The sequence below is a fragment of the Cetorhinus maximus genome, chromosome 23, assembly GCF_964194155.1.
Source record: "Cetorhinus maximus chromosome 23, sCetMax3.hap1.1, whole genome shotgun sequence".
Classification (NCBI taxonomy): domain Eukaryota; kingdom Metazoa; phylum Chordata; class Chondrichthyes; order Lamniformes; family Cetorhinidae; genus Cetorhinus; species Cetorhinus maximus.
In genome coordinates, this window is record NC_135901.1 from 18,889,604 (window position 1) to 18,903,372 (window position 13,769).

Consider the following 13,769-nt stretch of genomic DNA (forward strand, 5'->3'; position numbering starts at 1 on the left):
GACAAGAACCTGGAGACGCAGTTTAAGAATAAGAGATGAGGAGAAATTTAAGACTGAGATGAGGAGGTTAGCCCATGGAATTCACTTCCTTGAGCACAATGGAGGCTGGGTCATTGTTCAAGGCAGTGTTAGACAGATTGTTGATAGTCAAGGGAGTCAAGTGTTGCAGGGGCAGACAGGAAATTGAAGTTGAGACCACAACCAGATTAGCCATGATCTTATTGAATGGTGGAGCAGGCTTGAAGGGCCGAATGTCCTACTCCTGCTGCTAAGTTCTCGTCCTACCTGGTCTGCCTGGATTCAGCCTGCAATAAAACAAAAGCAAAATACAGTGGATTTTAGCAATCTGAAATGTGAAAAGAGAGAATGCAGGGAAATTCAACAGGTGAAGCAGTATCTGTGGAAAGAGAGAAACAGAGTTAACATTTCAGGACTTTGACCTTTCCTCAGCCTCGAATAAAACAATTACCAACTGTTCCCACAATCCACCGTACCCCAGAAACCGCTCTATCCAATTTGCTCCTTTCCCCAGGCGCTGAGAGTGCGCATGCTCCCCAGGGACAGCCGCGGGGTATTCTGGGCGGCTCCTTTGTTGTGAGTCAGACTCGGTGGAAACGGGAGAAGAAAACGGGAAGCGGCGGCGAGGATGGGGGAGGCGCTGCAGCATCGCTTTAATGGGCAGCCCCGACCCCCCCAGAACCCCTGCCTCCCAGCCCGGGGAGATCACCGCACGGCCGCCGGGTCCAGCCGCTTTCATTCGGCCTCTGAGAGCCGCACTCGCTGCTCCTGAGGCTGCGCTCGCCCCCCGCTCAGTTTCTCCATTGAATCGTGTTTTTCTCATTGTTTTTCCCAATTTCTTTCTCATTTTCTTTTCTCCCTCTGAGCCCCTGAACTCCATCAGACAGGGTCATGTTGGAGAGTGGGTATTGACTGTCCTGGGAAACAACAGCAATAGGAGCTCAGAGGCCAGAGGAGCAAGGAAGCAGCGAGTTCACCAGTTGGAGCGATTGAGGCCTGGAACCTGAGTTGGCCAGTCAAGTGAGTCAGTGTGAACCCCTGGTAAACAAGTTATTGTAAAAAAAATCCTTTTTTGGGGGATCTGAGCGTCGCTGGTTCGGCCAGAAATTATTGCCCATCCCTAATTGCCCTTGTTCAGAGGGCATTTAAAAGTCAACCACATTGCTGTGGACCTGGAGTCACGCGTCAGCCAGACTAGGTAAGGATGGCAGATTTGCTGCGCGGAAGGGGATTAGTGAACCAGCTGGGTTTTTATGACAATCAGCAATGGTTTCATGGTCATTATCAGACTTTTAATTCCAGATTTTTATTAAATTTAAATTTCATCATCTGCTGTGGTGGGATTTGAACCCCGGTCTCCTGGGTCTCTGGAAAGCAACTGAGTAGTTTAAATGTCAGTATTTTGATTTCTTGAGGTTCCGATTATGAGTTTCAGACATTCTGTGCCACGTGGATGAGGGTTTAAAGGTTATGCATCTCTCTCTTTGCATGTCAATGTTTGTAAAAAATATATAAATTGATTTCCCCCTCATGTTTCTATTTCCAATGCTTAGATGGACAATGCCTCGCCAATTCCCACTCCCCTTCTTTCTCGTGGTTAATGGAGGGTCCGTGCACTTGAGTTGATGCATAATTTTGTTCACAATTTTATTGATTGCCTCCCGCCTCAATTTGCCCATCAGTTGAAAAAACACTAATTAGGAGAGGCAATAGCGGTGTCATTACCCAGCATTCCCCGCGGTGATGAATGTCCCCCATCCAAACAATAAGGGAGTAGTGCGCATGCGCAGTTCTGATCACTGTTTGGAGCATGCGCAGTGAGAGATGGCGGTGGGGAGAGACGCTCTTTTGTCTCATCTGCAGCCGGTAAGGAAATTGAAACGCGGAGGAACCGATAGTGCCGGCTGGTAGACGGGGAGGGTTTATAAAGACCTGATGAAGGCTTGACACCTCAGATAAGAACTTGCAGGTCCCGGGTTTGCAGCTTCGAGTCCTTTTCTCGAGAACTGACCCAGATGAACCGCCGCCTTCTTGGTTCAGCGAGGTGTAGAGCGCATGCGCTGGCAGCTGGGGACGTTGCAGAGTGGGTGGGGCTTCAGAATGGTCCCTACAACCACCCCCCCATCAACTTCTCTCTCTTCCCCACCCGCCCCCCCTCTCTTAAACCAGCCTATATTTCACCCCTCTCCTAACTATACTCAGTTCTGTTGAAGGGTCATGAGGACTCGAAACGTCGACTCTTTTCTTCTCCACCGATGCTGCCAGACCTGCTGAGTTTTTCCAGGTAATTCTGTTTTTGCTTCAGAATCTCTGTTCCCCACTGGGTCCTAGTGCCCGGGAAGTGTAATACTGCCCCCGGTTTTTAAACAGCTTCAGCAATTCTCAGGCTGCAGGTGATGTTTGCAGCCTAGGGGAGTCCATGGACCATTTCTATTCAGTATGAGAGGTAGCAGCCCTGAGGGGGCTGCTCCTCCATATTAGTTTATGCTTCAGCCCCAGGCCCTTGATCTTGCTGCCCAGTGGAAGGTGGCTAAGGCAGGGGATCTTATTCCGGAGCTGCACTTGGTTAAGACAACATTTTGTAGATCAAGGGTGGGTGGGATCCATGGCTGCTGGCCTCTCTTCCGTGGTTTTGTCTGTGCCCAAGTGGCCTTGGACAGGGAATATGATAGACTTGATACCTTCCACAACCGGTGGTACCTCAGGGTCCAAAGTGTCTTGTAGACACTGGAAACAATATTCTAGTTTAGTAGGGACAGTTCCCTTTGCCTTTGATGGAACTTTGTTGCTAATTTTAGTTTCTTTTACTTTGATTGGATCACATATTTGGGGAAATAAGTGGAAAGAATGTTCCAACAGAAACTAGAATAGTCTTCTGAATTTCTATCCTGCACTGACGGTGATACTGACTCTGTCAACTCTATTTACAGGGGATTAGAAGGAGAGGACTTGCTGATGGGAAACTCAAAACAAACACCAGATCAAGATCTGACAGAGCCACTCGATTCATCAGGACCTGAATATCATTGGCCTTTGAACACTTGAAAGGTGGAAGGAGTAATGTTTGTCTTTTCTGTCTGTGGGAGAAGAATTCAACCACCAGTGTGAATGGAAAAGCACTGAGACACCCACACAACTGAGTGAGTGTGTTCCAGTGAACTGACTGTGGAAAGAGCTTTAACGCATTGCACAGCCTGAAAAAACATTGCACTGTTCACAGTGGAGAGATCTGTACACATGCTCTGTGTATGGACGAGGCTTCAACTGATCGACCAATATGGAGACACACAAGGACACCCATACCATGGAGAAACCGTGGAAATGTGGGGACTGTGGGAAGGGATTCAATTATCCATCCCTGCTGGAAATGCATCGACGCAGTCACACTGGGGAGAGGCCATTCACCTGCTCCGTGTGTGGGAAGGGATTCATTCAGTCATCTCACCTGCAGACCCACCAGCAAATTCACATTGATGAGAAGCTGTGTAACCCCTCAGACAGTGAGAACAGCTTTCAAAGCTCCAAGGACCTGGTCAGGCACCAGGTTGTTCACAATGAGAGACAGTTCAGTTGCTCTCACTGTGGGAAGGTGTTTAAAAGATCACAGAACCTCATTGAACACAAACGCACTCACACTGGGGAGAGGCCATTCATCTGCTCTGTGTGTGGGAAGGGATTCACTCGGTCATCCCACCTCGCTACACACCGACTAGTTCACACGGATAAACGACCTTTCAAATGTTCTGACTGTGAGAAGAGTTATAAAACCACAAGTGATCTGCTGATCCACCAGCGGGTTCACAATGAGGAGAGGCCATTCAGATGCACAGTGTGTGGGAAGGGATTCACTCTGTCATCCAGCCTCCAGAAACACCAGCGAGTTCACACTGGGGAGAAGTCGTTCATCTGCTCCCTGTGTGGAAAAGGATTCATTTATTTAACCAGCCTCCGATCACACCAACTTGTTCACTCTGATAAGAAACCTTTCAAATGTTCTGAATGTGAGAAGAGCTTTAAAACCACAAGTGTTCTGCTGAGACACCAGCGAGTTCACACTGGCGAGAGACCGTTCATCTGCTCCAACTGTGGGAAGGGATACACTCGCTCATCCCACCTGCTGACACACCAATGCACTCACACTGGGGAGAGATCGTTCACCTGTTCTGAGTTTGGGAAGGGATTCACTGGGTCAACCCATCAGCTGACCCACCAGTGAGTTCTCAAGTGAGTGCAGTGGTTGGATTCTTCTTTATTGCTGTTGTTAGTCACATCCAGAACTGAACCATGTTCATGCTGATAGTTGGAGTTTGTTTCTGCTGATGTTTGTAATCCCTGTAACTGGGCTGGAGTTTAATTTCTGGATATATGTCAAATGAACTAATATTGTTTCAGGCACACTGTTGAGACCTTCATTTCTCTAACATAAGAGAAGATTAATTGATGTCCTGTTGCTAACTGCTCCATTTTTGGAGTCTTTTCTCCTTTCTAACTCTAGATTATTTCAGTTCTCGTGCCTTAAATTTCTCTCACAGACAAGTCCCAGCTCCCTATACCTTCCAGATTGTCTCTCCTAGCCTTGGGATCCAGGGAAGGTATCGGTAACACTCCCGGGATCACTAAACACATAACCCAGTCTTTTGTACTGATATGCTGGGATCATTGAGAATGGTGATGTTTGTGGAGCCTACTCTTCCTGTTAGTTGTTTAATTATCCATAACATTCCTGACTGGATGTGGCAGGACTGCAGAGCTTTGATCTGATCCATTGTTTTTGGGACTGCTTCATCCTGTCTCAAGCATGCTGCTTCCACTGTTTAGAATGCATGTCGTCTCATGGTATAGGGTCACCAGATTGGAATCTCAGTTTTAGGAATGCCTGGTGCTGCTTCTGACATGTTCTCCTGCAGTTCATGTTGAACCAGGGTTGGTCCCTTGGCTTGATGGTAATGGTAGAGTAAGGGATATGTGGGCCATGTGGTTACAGATTGTGGCTGAATACAATTCTGCTGCTGCTGATGATCCACAGCATCTCATGGATGCTCATTTATATCTAGATCCATTCTGAATCTATTTCATTTAGCATAGTGATAGTGCCTCACAACATGATGGACGGTATCCTCAGTGTGAAGACGGGACTTTGTCTCATAATATCACAAGAATTAGGAGCAGGAATAGGTCATTTGGCCCCTTGAGCCTGTTCCACCATTAATAAGATCATGGCTGATCTCATTGTGGCATGAACTCCATTTTTCTGTCTGCCCTCCCCACCCCACCAATTAACTCTTGATTGCCGGGATGAAGAACTGTAGCTACGAGGGTAGATTGGAGAGGTTGGGTCTGTTTTCCTTGGAGAAAAGAAGGCTGAGAGGAAACTTAATAGAGGTATTCAAGATTCTGAGGGGTATGGACAGAGTAAATAGTGAGAAACTGTTGCCACACTCATGAGTGCATCAAGAGCTGGACGGCACACATTCAAAATAATGGGCAAAAGGAGTAAAAGTGATGTGAGGAATTTTGTTTTTTACCCAGAGGATGGTTGGAGTCTGGAACGAACTTCCTGAGAGGATGGTGCAGGCAGGTTCGATTGAAGTATTCAAAAGGGAATTGGATTGCTACCTTAAGAGAGAATGTACGAGGTTATGGGGATAAGGCAGGGTAGTGGGATGAGGTAGAATGCTCTTTCAGCAAGCCAGTGCAGACTCGATGGGCCTCCTTCTACACTGTAAAGATTCTGTGATTCTTGTCAGTCAAAAATCTGTCCAACTCAGCCTTGAATATATTCAGTGATCCAGCCTTCATTGCTCTCTGGGGAAGAGAATTCGAAAGACTATTGACCCTCAGCGAAGAAATTCCTTCTCATGTCTGCCCTAAATGGGAGACCCTTTATCTTTAAACTGTGCCTCCTAGTTCGCGATTTCCCCCACGAAAGGAAACATCCTCTCAACATTATCCCTGTCGAGCTCCCTTAGGATCTTATCTGTTTCAATAAGATTGCCTCTCATTTTGCTAAACTCCAACGAGTATGGGCCCAACCTGCTCAACCTTTCCTCATAGGACAATCCCTTCATTCCAGGAATCAGTCTAGTGAACCTTCTCTGAACTGCTTCCAATAAAAGTATATCCTTCATTCAGTAAGGGGACGAAAATTGTGTCCAGTTCCCTCCCTGTGCTCTCACCAATGCTCTGTACAGTTATTGCAAGACTTCCTTACTTTTATACTTCAGCTCCCTTTCAAAAATGCCTCCTGAATTACTTTCTACTCCTGAATGCTACCTTTCTGTCATTCATGTACCAGGACACCCAGATCTCTACATACTGCAGCATTCTGCAGTGTCTCCCCATTTAAATTATATGGATTTACTATTGTTCCTGCCAAAGCAGACAATCCCACATTTTCCCACATTATATCTGCCACAATTTTTGCCCACTCAATTAACCTATCTATATCTTTATATCCTCCTCACAACTCGCTTTCCTACCTCTTTGTATCATCAGCAAATTTGGATATAACACAGTTGGTTCCTTCATCCTAGTCAGATAGTAAATAGTTGAGGCCCCAGCACTGATCCCTGTGACACTCCTCCAGTTACAGTTTGTCAACCTGAAAATGGATAAGTACAGTGTGCAGGTCACTCCTACCAATACTGTCATGGACAGATGGATCTGCAACAGGTAGATTGGTGAGGACGAGGTCAAGTTGGTTTTTCCCTCTTCACCTTCACCACCTACCACGGACCCAGTCTAGCAGCTATGTCCATCAGGACTCAGCCAACTCATTCAATATTGGTGCTACTGAGCCAGTCTTGGTGATGGATATTCCCCTACCTACTGTACATGCAATGCTCTTGCCACCCTCAGTGCTTCTTCCAAGTGGTGTTCAACATGGAGGAGCACTGATTCATCAGCTGAGGGAGGGCAGTAATCATTGAGATTTCCATGTCCATGTTTGACCTGATGCTGTGAGACTTCATGGGTAGTGGAGTCAATGCTGAGGACTCTCAGGGCCACTCTCTCACCCTGTATACCTCTGTGCCGCTATCTCTGCTCGGGTCTGTTCCTGAGTATGACTATGTCAGGCTGTTGCTTGACTAGTCTGTGAGATTGTAGGAAAGGTCATGTTTAATAATTAGTTTCTCATTTAGTTATGAGTAATGATCAAGTAATTGGAGTATATTAATCGAATAATCTATTATGATCTGCTTAATTATAATGGATGTAGGACACCAGTACCATGTGATTGGCTCTTTGTCTTGACAAGTGAAATACGGCACATGGCCCTAGGCTGGTGCAAAGCTACACTTTTATGGTTTAATTGCAGAGTAAGTGTTGCAAACCCTGTCCTGGTTGGATGAGATTAGGTCTGGAACTGTTAACTCCCCAGCCATTGACACTGATCAGTTATTCTTGAGTTAGAAGGCCCTATTGTGTGAAGAAAACAGCTGTGGGGTTTCAAATCTTCAGCCTTATGTCTTAAATCAGTTTATCCTTTTAACTTGTAGTGTCTTCAAAGAAGCAATTACTTTCCTGAACAATATAGAACCACCTTTGGTTCTTTAAGCTTAAAATTAAGTTTTCCAATCAGTTTTTGTAGTTCTTTCAACTCATATTAGTTATGAACATGTATCAATTGAATGTATTTTTACATGTATCTTGCTATCTCAGCTTTGACACATTGCTCACTTTTATGCACTGATTTTATGCAAACTATCTATCGATTTTAGGTCTGAAGTAACTTTGTAATTTCTGTATTAGCTTTAGGCGATGTGCCCTTTGTACCGTTTTTATTAACTGTTCCAATCTCTGGCAGCCACTACGAAAACTTATATCAGCAGCAGTTTCCTTAAACATATTGATAGGCGCCTGCCCTAATGAGAACTCTACGGGATTTCTATACATCAATTAGGCATTTGGGACAATGATCCCAAGTATTTTTTTATTCGTTCATGGGATGTGAGTGTTGATGGCTTGGCCAGCATTTATTGCCCATCCCTAATTGCCCTTGTTCAGAGGGCATTGAGCCAACCACATTGCTGTGGGTCTGGAGTCACATATTGGCCAGACCAGGTAAGGACGGTAGATTTCCTTCCCTAAAGGACATTAGTGAACCAGATGAGTTTTTACGCCTTTTTAGATTTATTCCAGGTTTATGAATTAATTAAATTTAAATTTCCCCAGATAGCCTCGGTGGGATTCAAACTCATGTCTACAGGCAATCATCCAGGTCTCTGGATTATTAGTCCAGTAGAATTAACACGCTACCATCATTCCCTTGTCTATGTATTTAGCAGGAGCCTGCAGGCTGATGCAACTCTGTTAAACTGTCAGTGTGCTCCTGTACTGCTCTGTATTTTGCTTGTGATGCAAAATGTCTGAACCTTTGTCCCAGTGGAACCTTTCTGTTATGAAATGTGGGTGAATATTAATGAGCCTCACATCCTCACTCATGTATGCTGCAATTGTGTTGAAAGGGGATGTGTGAAGAGCTGGTCTTTGTATGGAGATATGAACCAAGGAAACGGTATCTGTGTGTGATAGTGATCACACTCAGGACAATGCACAGGTATCCTTGTGGTTATGGTTTGAGCGGGGTCAGATCATGACTGTAGTGAACAAGTTCGACATAAATATCTCCAATGTAGCTGTAGCTTGTTAGATCAGAGCTGGGGAGAAGGGAGCTCTGAATCCACTATTATCTCTGTTCTCTGGATTCGGTAACTACAATTTTTCAATATAGTGGTGTTTTATTCAAGAAATACATTCACAGCTCAATGACTGAATTGTAACTTACAACAAGAACATTCATAAAATTTTAATATAGCAACTAAATAATCAAGTTAAAAACATGGGAATATGTGACGATCTGTCATAACAAAAATTGGCAAACAAATTCAGCAGGTAACAGGGAAGCAGTGGATGAGATATTAGAGGAAGGAATATTGAATTAAAATTATATTAAAATTACCGACTAATCCACCATTCCTATATTATAGGCTCTGAAGTATATTAATGATGACATTTATAAGTACTTAATTGAGGACCGGAACCATTGTAAGGAAGTACTCTGTCTGTATGATTGCAGTGCTGTTAATAAAGTCAGGAAAAGACAATCTGTTGTTGTGAGCTTGATTATCTGGTGTCTGAAATCACAAGATTCAACATTTAGAGTCAACAAGATGAACAAGAAACACATCACAGCCCAATATTCCAGCTCGCTATTCACAGGAGAAAGTCTGTTATCGAACACCTTGAGTGGACAGAACAGAGGAAGATCCCAACTGTAAGAAACCCTCGAATCATTTGTAAATATCTTTCAAATGTCGACAAGTTCCAACTGTCAGTTTCCATTACATCGAAGTCAATGGGGAAGGTGAGAGAGCGGTTGAAGGTTCCACGTAGAAATGCAAATTCTTGTTATTGACTTACATTGATAGACTCAAGAATATCACACAAACATTTTAAATCCTCGCACCATAATTATCATAGTCATTTTCAGACTGGAAACTTAAACCTGCCATTTCACACACAGTCAGGAACAGATCACAGTTTTACACCAATCTCTGATTTGACAGCACATTTCCAGCATTCACCATTGTTCATCCTGACTCTAAACCCAGTTGTAAAGGAGCTTCCTGTTCTGTGTCTAGGAGCTCTGAACCATGGAAGAGAGCGGCTGTGACACATTTCTTGCACACTTCAGGATTAACCCATAAGTTCAATCCTGGATGTGATTAACAGCAGCAATAAGGACACAACACAAACCCAGTCGTCACTAGTGGACTTGTTGAAGTCTCAGCAGGTGGGATGAATCAATGATTCCTTTCCCACACATGGAGCAGGTGAATGGCCTCTCCCCTGTGTGAACTCGCTGGTATTGCAGCTGGGTGAATGCCCGAGAGAATCCTTCCCACACACACAGCAGATGAACGGCGCCTCTCCAGCGTGAGTGCGTTGGTGTCTCAGCAGATCACTGCTGTTTTTAAAGCTCTCCTCACAGTCAGAACATTTAAAAGTTCTTGTATCAGAGTGAACTCGCTGGTGTCTCAGGAGGTTGGATGAATGAGTGAATTCCTTCCCACACACATAGCAGATGAACGGCCTTTCCCCAGTGTGAACCCGCTGATGTATTGTGAGATCAGACGATGTCTTGAACCCAGTCCCACATTGACAGCATCTGAATGGTCTCTCATCAGTGTGAACACGTTGATGGCGCATCAGTTCCCTGGAACTTTTATAGCACTTTTTGCAATCTGGGCATTTAAAAGGTCTCTCATCAGAGTGAACTGGCTGGTGTTTCAGCAGGGTGGATGAATCGGCAAATCCCTTCCCACACTTATGGCAGGTGAATGGCCTCTCCCCAGTGTGAACTCGCTGGTGTATCAGTAGGCTGGAAGAACTGGTGAATCCCTTCCCACACTCGGAGCAGGTGAAGGGCCTCTCCCCAGTGTGAATCCGCTGGTGTTTCAGCAGGGTGGGTGACCTAGTGAATCCCTTCCCACATTCCGAACAAGTGAAAGGTCTCTCCCCAGTGTGATTTCTCTGGTGTGTACGTAGGCTGGAAAACTGAGTGAATCCCTTCCCACACTCGGAACACATGAACGGCCTCTCCCCAGTGTGAATGCGTTGATGAATTTCCAGGTCAGATGGGTAATTGAATCCCTTCCCACAGTCGCCACATTTACATGGTTTCTCCATGACATGGGGGTCCTTGTGTCTCTCCAGGTTGGATGATCAGTTGAAGTCTCGTTCACACAGAAGATGTGTATGGTTTCTCCCCACTGTGAATGGTGTGCTGTTTTTTCAGGCTGTGTAACTGGTTAAAGCTCTTTCCACAGTCAGTTCACTGGAATGCTCTCACTTGGATGTGTGCGTGTGTCTTGGTGATTTTCCAGTCACACTGATGTTTGAAATCTTTTCCCACAAACAGAACATACAAACATTTCTCTTTTCACATTAAAAGGCTGATGATATTCAGGTCCTCATGAATCAAAAGACTCAGATCTTAACATGATGTTTGGTTTGAGTTTCCTGTTTGCCAATCCTCACCTAACAATACCCTGTAAAAAGAGTTCACAAAAGTCATCATGTCAGTCCAGGATAGAAATTCAGAACAGACAATTCAAGTTTCTGTGTAACATGTTTTCCCTCAAAGCTGTAAAACCCCAACCCACACCTCCCCTCCCCCCCTGTCTTCCCTGTGCAGGTTGCAGTTAAGTTTCTGTCCTCCATTCCCAGTTTTCTCCCTCCCTCTCCTCTGGCTGGGTCCAGCTCTCTAGTTCGTGTGTGCAAACTGAGAATAAAATCAATTAATCAATCATTTTCTCTCCTGGTCACTGGGGCCCTGATTACCCGATATCCCCTCACCAAGGTGGCCAGGGATGTGCCCTACTGACTGAACAAGGCCTGCCCTCCTCTCTCAAATGGCAACCGTTAGTCTGGGTAACCTGGGCATGTCACTGGAAAGGGAGCCCCACCTCCCATGTCTGCCTATTTCTTAGGCAGTCGATCTAGATCAAGGATGACTTGTTTCCACTCTGGTTTGATGGGTTCTGAAATGGCTTATAAGTCCAATGTCTAATCTGCAGACACTGCTACATACAGGACAGGTAGTGCCTAAAGGGTTGGGTAGGTGGGTGGTTTGGAGGTTTGTGCACTCTCTCAATTGCCTCAACTTCACCTCTGTGTGTTCCCGAGCAAGTTTCTCAATGTATTTGATGCCTTCCCAAATCAGCCTTCTCCATTTTAACCAGTCACAATCCAGGGTCTCCCACGAGTTGGTGGGGATATCTGATCTCTTCAAGGGTGTGTTAAGGAGATTACTAAAGTGTTTCTGCTGACCTCCTGAGAGTCTCCTGCTGTGACTTGAGTTCCAAGTACAGCAGTTGCTTTGAGTGTCTGGTGTCAGGAATACGAACAACATGTCCCACCCAGCAGAGCTGGTTTAGAGTGATCATCGCCTCAGTGATGGGCAAGTTGGCTTGGGAGAGGACGCTGCTGCTTTTCTTGCCACTGGATTTTGAGGATCTTGTGAAGGCATCGCTGGTGGGACTTCTCCAGCGTTCTGAGGTGCGTGATGTAGGTTGTCCAAGTCTCCAAAGTCTTTAGGAGCATGGGGATCACTGCTGCCCAGTAAACCAGAACCTGTGTCTCGGGTTTGACATCCTGGTCCTCAAATACTCTGTTCATCATTCGGCTGAAGGCTGAGCTGGAACATTAGAGGTGGTGATGAATTTTGTCGTCCATGTCTGCCTTCAACAAGGGGAGGCTCCCAAGATACAGAAAATGGTCCATTTTTCAAGGGTTCACCATTGTTCTTCAGCGACGGAGGGGGGAGTGGGGGTGCTAGTAGGTAGTAAAACCCACAAGATAATGTGGGGAGATCCAACAACTCGTGGACACCAACATGTGTGGTGTCCTCAGTGCTATCAAGACAATCTATGACCCAAGCACTCAAGGGCCAACCACCATGAGAGCCAAGCATGGAGGGAGCTCATCAAGGACAGAGAGTCAGCCAGTGCTCACTGGAGAGAATATTCTGAAGAGCTCCTCAACCAAGACACTGCCTTCGACCTGAATGTCCTCAGTTCCACTCCTCAATAACCCGTCTGGCTCAGCCTCAGTGCTGTCACGTCCAGCACGAAAATGAAAAAAACATTTGACAGCTGAAAACAAGACTTCTAGAGCGGATGGAATCCCTGCTGTCATTCTGAAACATGGTGGTGTTACACTCCTGGCACGGCTGCACAACCTCATATCCCTCATCAGCGAAGAGGAGTCCATGTCGAGGAATCTCTGGGACACTGCGATTGTGACGATATTCAGGAAGGGAGATAAGTCCATTTGCAGTAATTACAGAAGAGTCTCCCTGCTGCCTGCCACAGGGAAGATCATTACAAGGATCCTCCTCAATCACCTCTTAATGGCCAAAGAGCTCCTTCCAGGTTCACAGTGTGGTTTTCCCCCATCGAAAGGCACCACAAACATGATCCTTACTGTGTGGCAAACCCAAGAAAATTGCAAGGAACAGCACCAACTGCTGTACTTGACCTTTTTTGTCCTCACAAAAGCCTTTTACACAATCAAACTGTGACGTTTTATCCCATATCCTCCTGAAATTTGGCTGTCTTCAGAAATTTGCCACCATCTTCTGCCTTCTCCACGATGACATGAAAGCCATGAACCTCATCAACAGAACCACCACAGACTGTATCTCAGTGAGGACTGGGATCAGACAAGGCTGTGTCATTGCACCAACCCTCTTCTCCCTTTTCCTCTCTGCATTTCACCTTGAGCAAATTACCCATGGGCTTGGAGATAATCTACAGAGCAGACGGGAAACCTACACCACCTTCAAAACAAAACCAGAATTAGTCCAAGCTCAGACATTGAGCTCCAGTATGCTGATACCAGATTTCTATGTTAAATCCATCCAACTGCCTTGATTCCATGATCGTTAATACTCTCTTGCCTCACAAACGTCTGGCAATCTGTGTCATTTATTTTCAATTGTCTGAATCTCAACAGAATTTTATTTCCACTTTATTTTCTGTGAAGTGATTTCCGACTTTGTTCCTGAACAACCGAGTCTCAGTTACACAAATAAATATCACTGATTTGTACATTTAAATGATAACAATTATTTTACTCTTAACTAATTATCTAACAAAATTTTTAAAGCATAATAATTTTAGTAAAATACGGTGGATGCTGGAAATCTGAAATAAAAACAGAAAGTTCTGGAAATCCTCAGCAGG

At 45.2% G+C, this 13,769-nt stretch overlaps 2 protein-coding genes and 1 long non-coding RNA gene across 3 annotated transcripts in view; 1 reads left to right on the top strand and 2 right to left on the bottom strand.

Moving 5' to 3' along the window:
- LOC144697371 (uncharacterized) overlaps window positions 1-13,769 on the top strand; it is a 423,816-nt gene that overhangs the window by 176,722 nt on the left and 233,325 nt on the right. The window lies entirely within an intron of this gene.
- Window positions 1-13,769, bottom strand: part of LOC144697307 (uncharacterized) — a 46,995-nt gene that overhangs the window by 2,358 nt on the left and 30,868 nt on the right. The window lies entirely within an intron of this gene.
- LOC144697453 (uncharacterized) overlaps window positions 7,118-13,769 on the bottom strand; it is a 37,608-nt gene continuing 30,956 nt past the window's right edge. Inside the window, exon 3 of the mRNA XM_078569429.1 lies at window positions 7,118-10,495. Coding sequence (XP_078425555.1) covers window positions 9,808-10,495 — 688 coding nt within the window. The 3' untranslated portion in view covers window positions 7,118-9,807. The remainder of the gene's footprint in view (window positions 10,496-13,769) is intronic.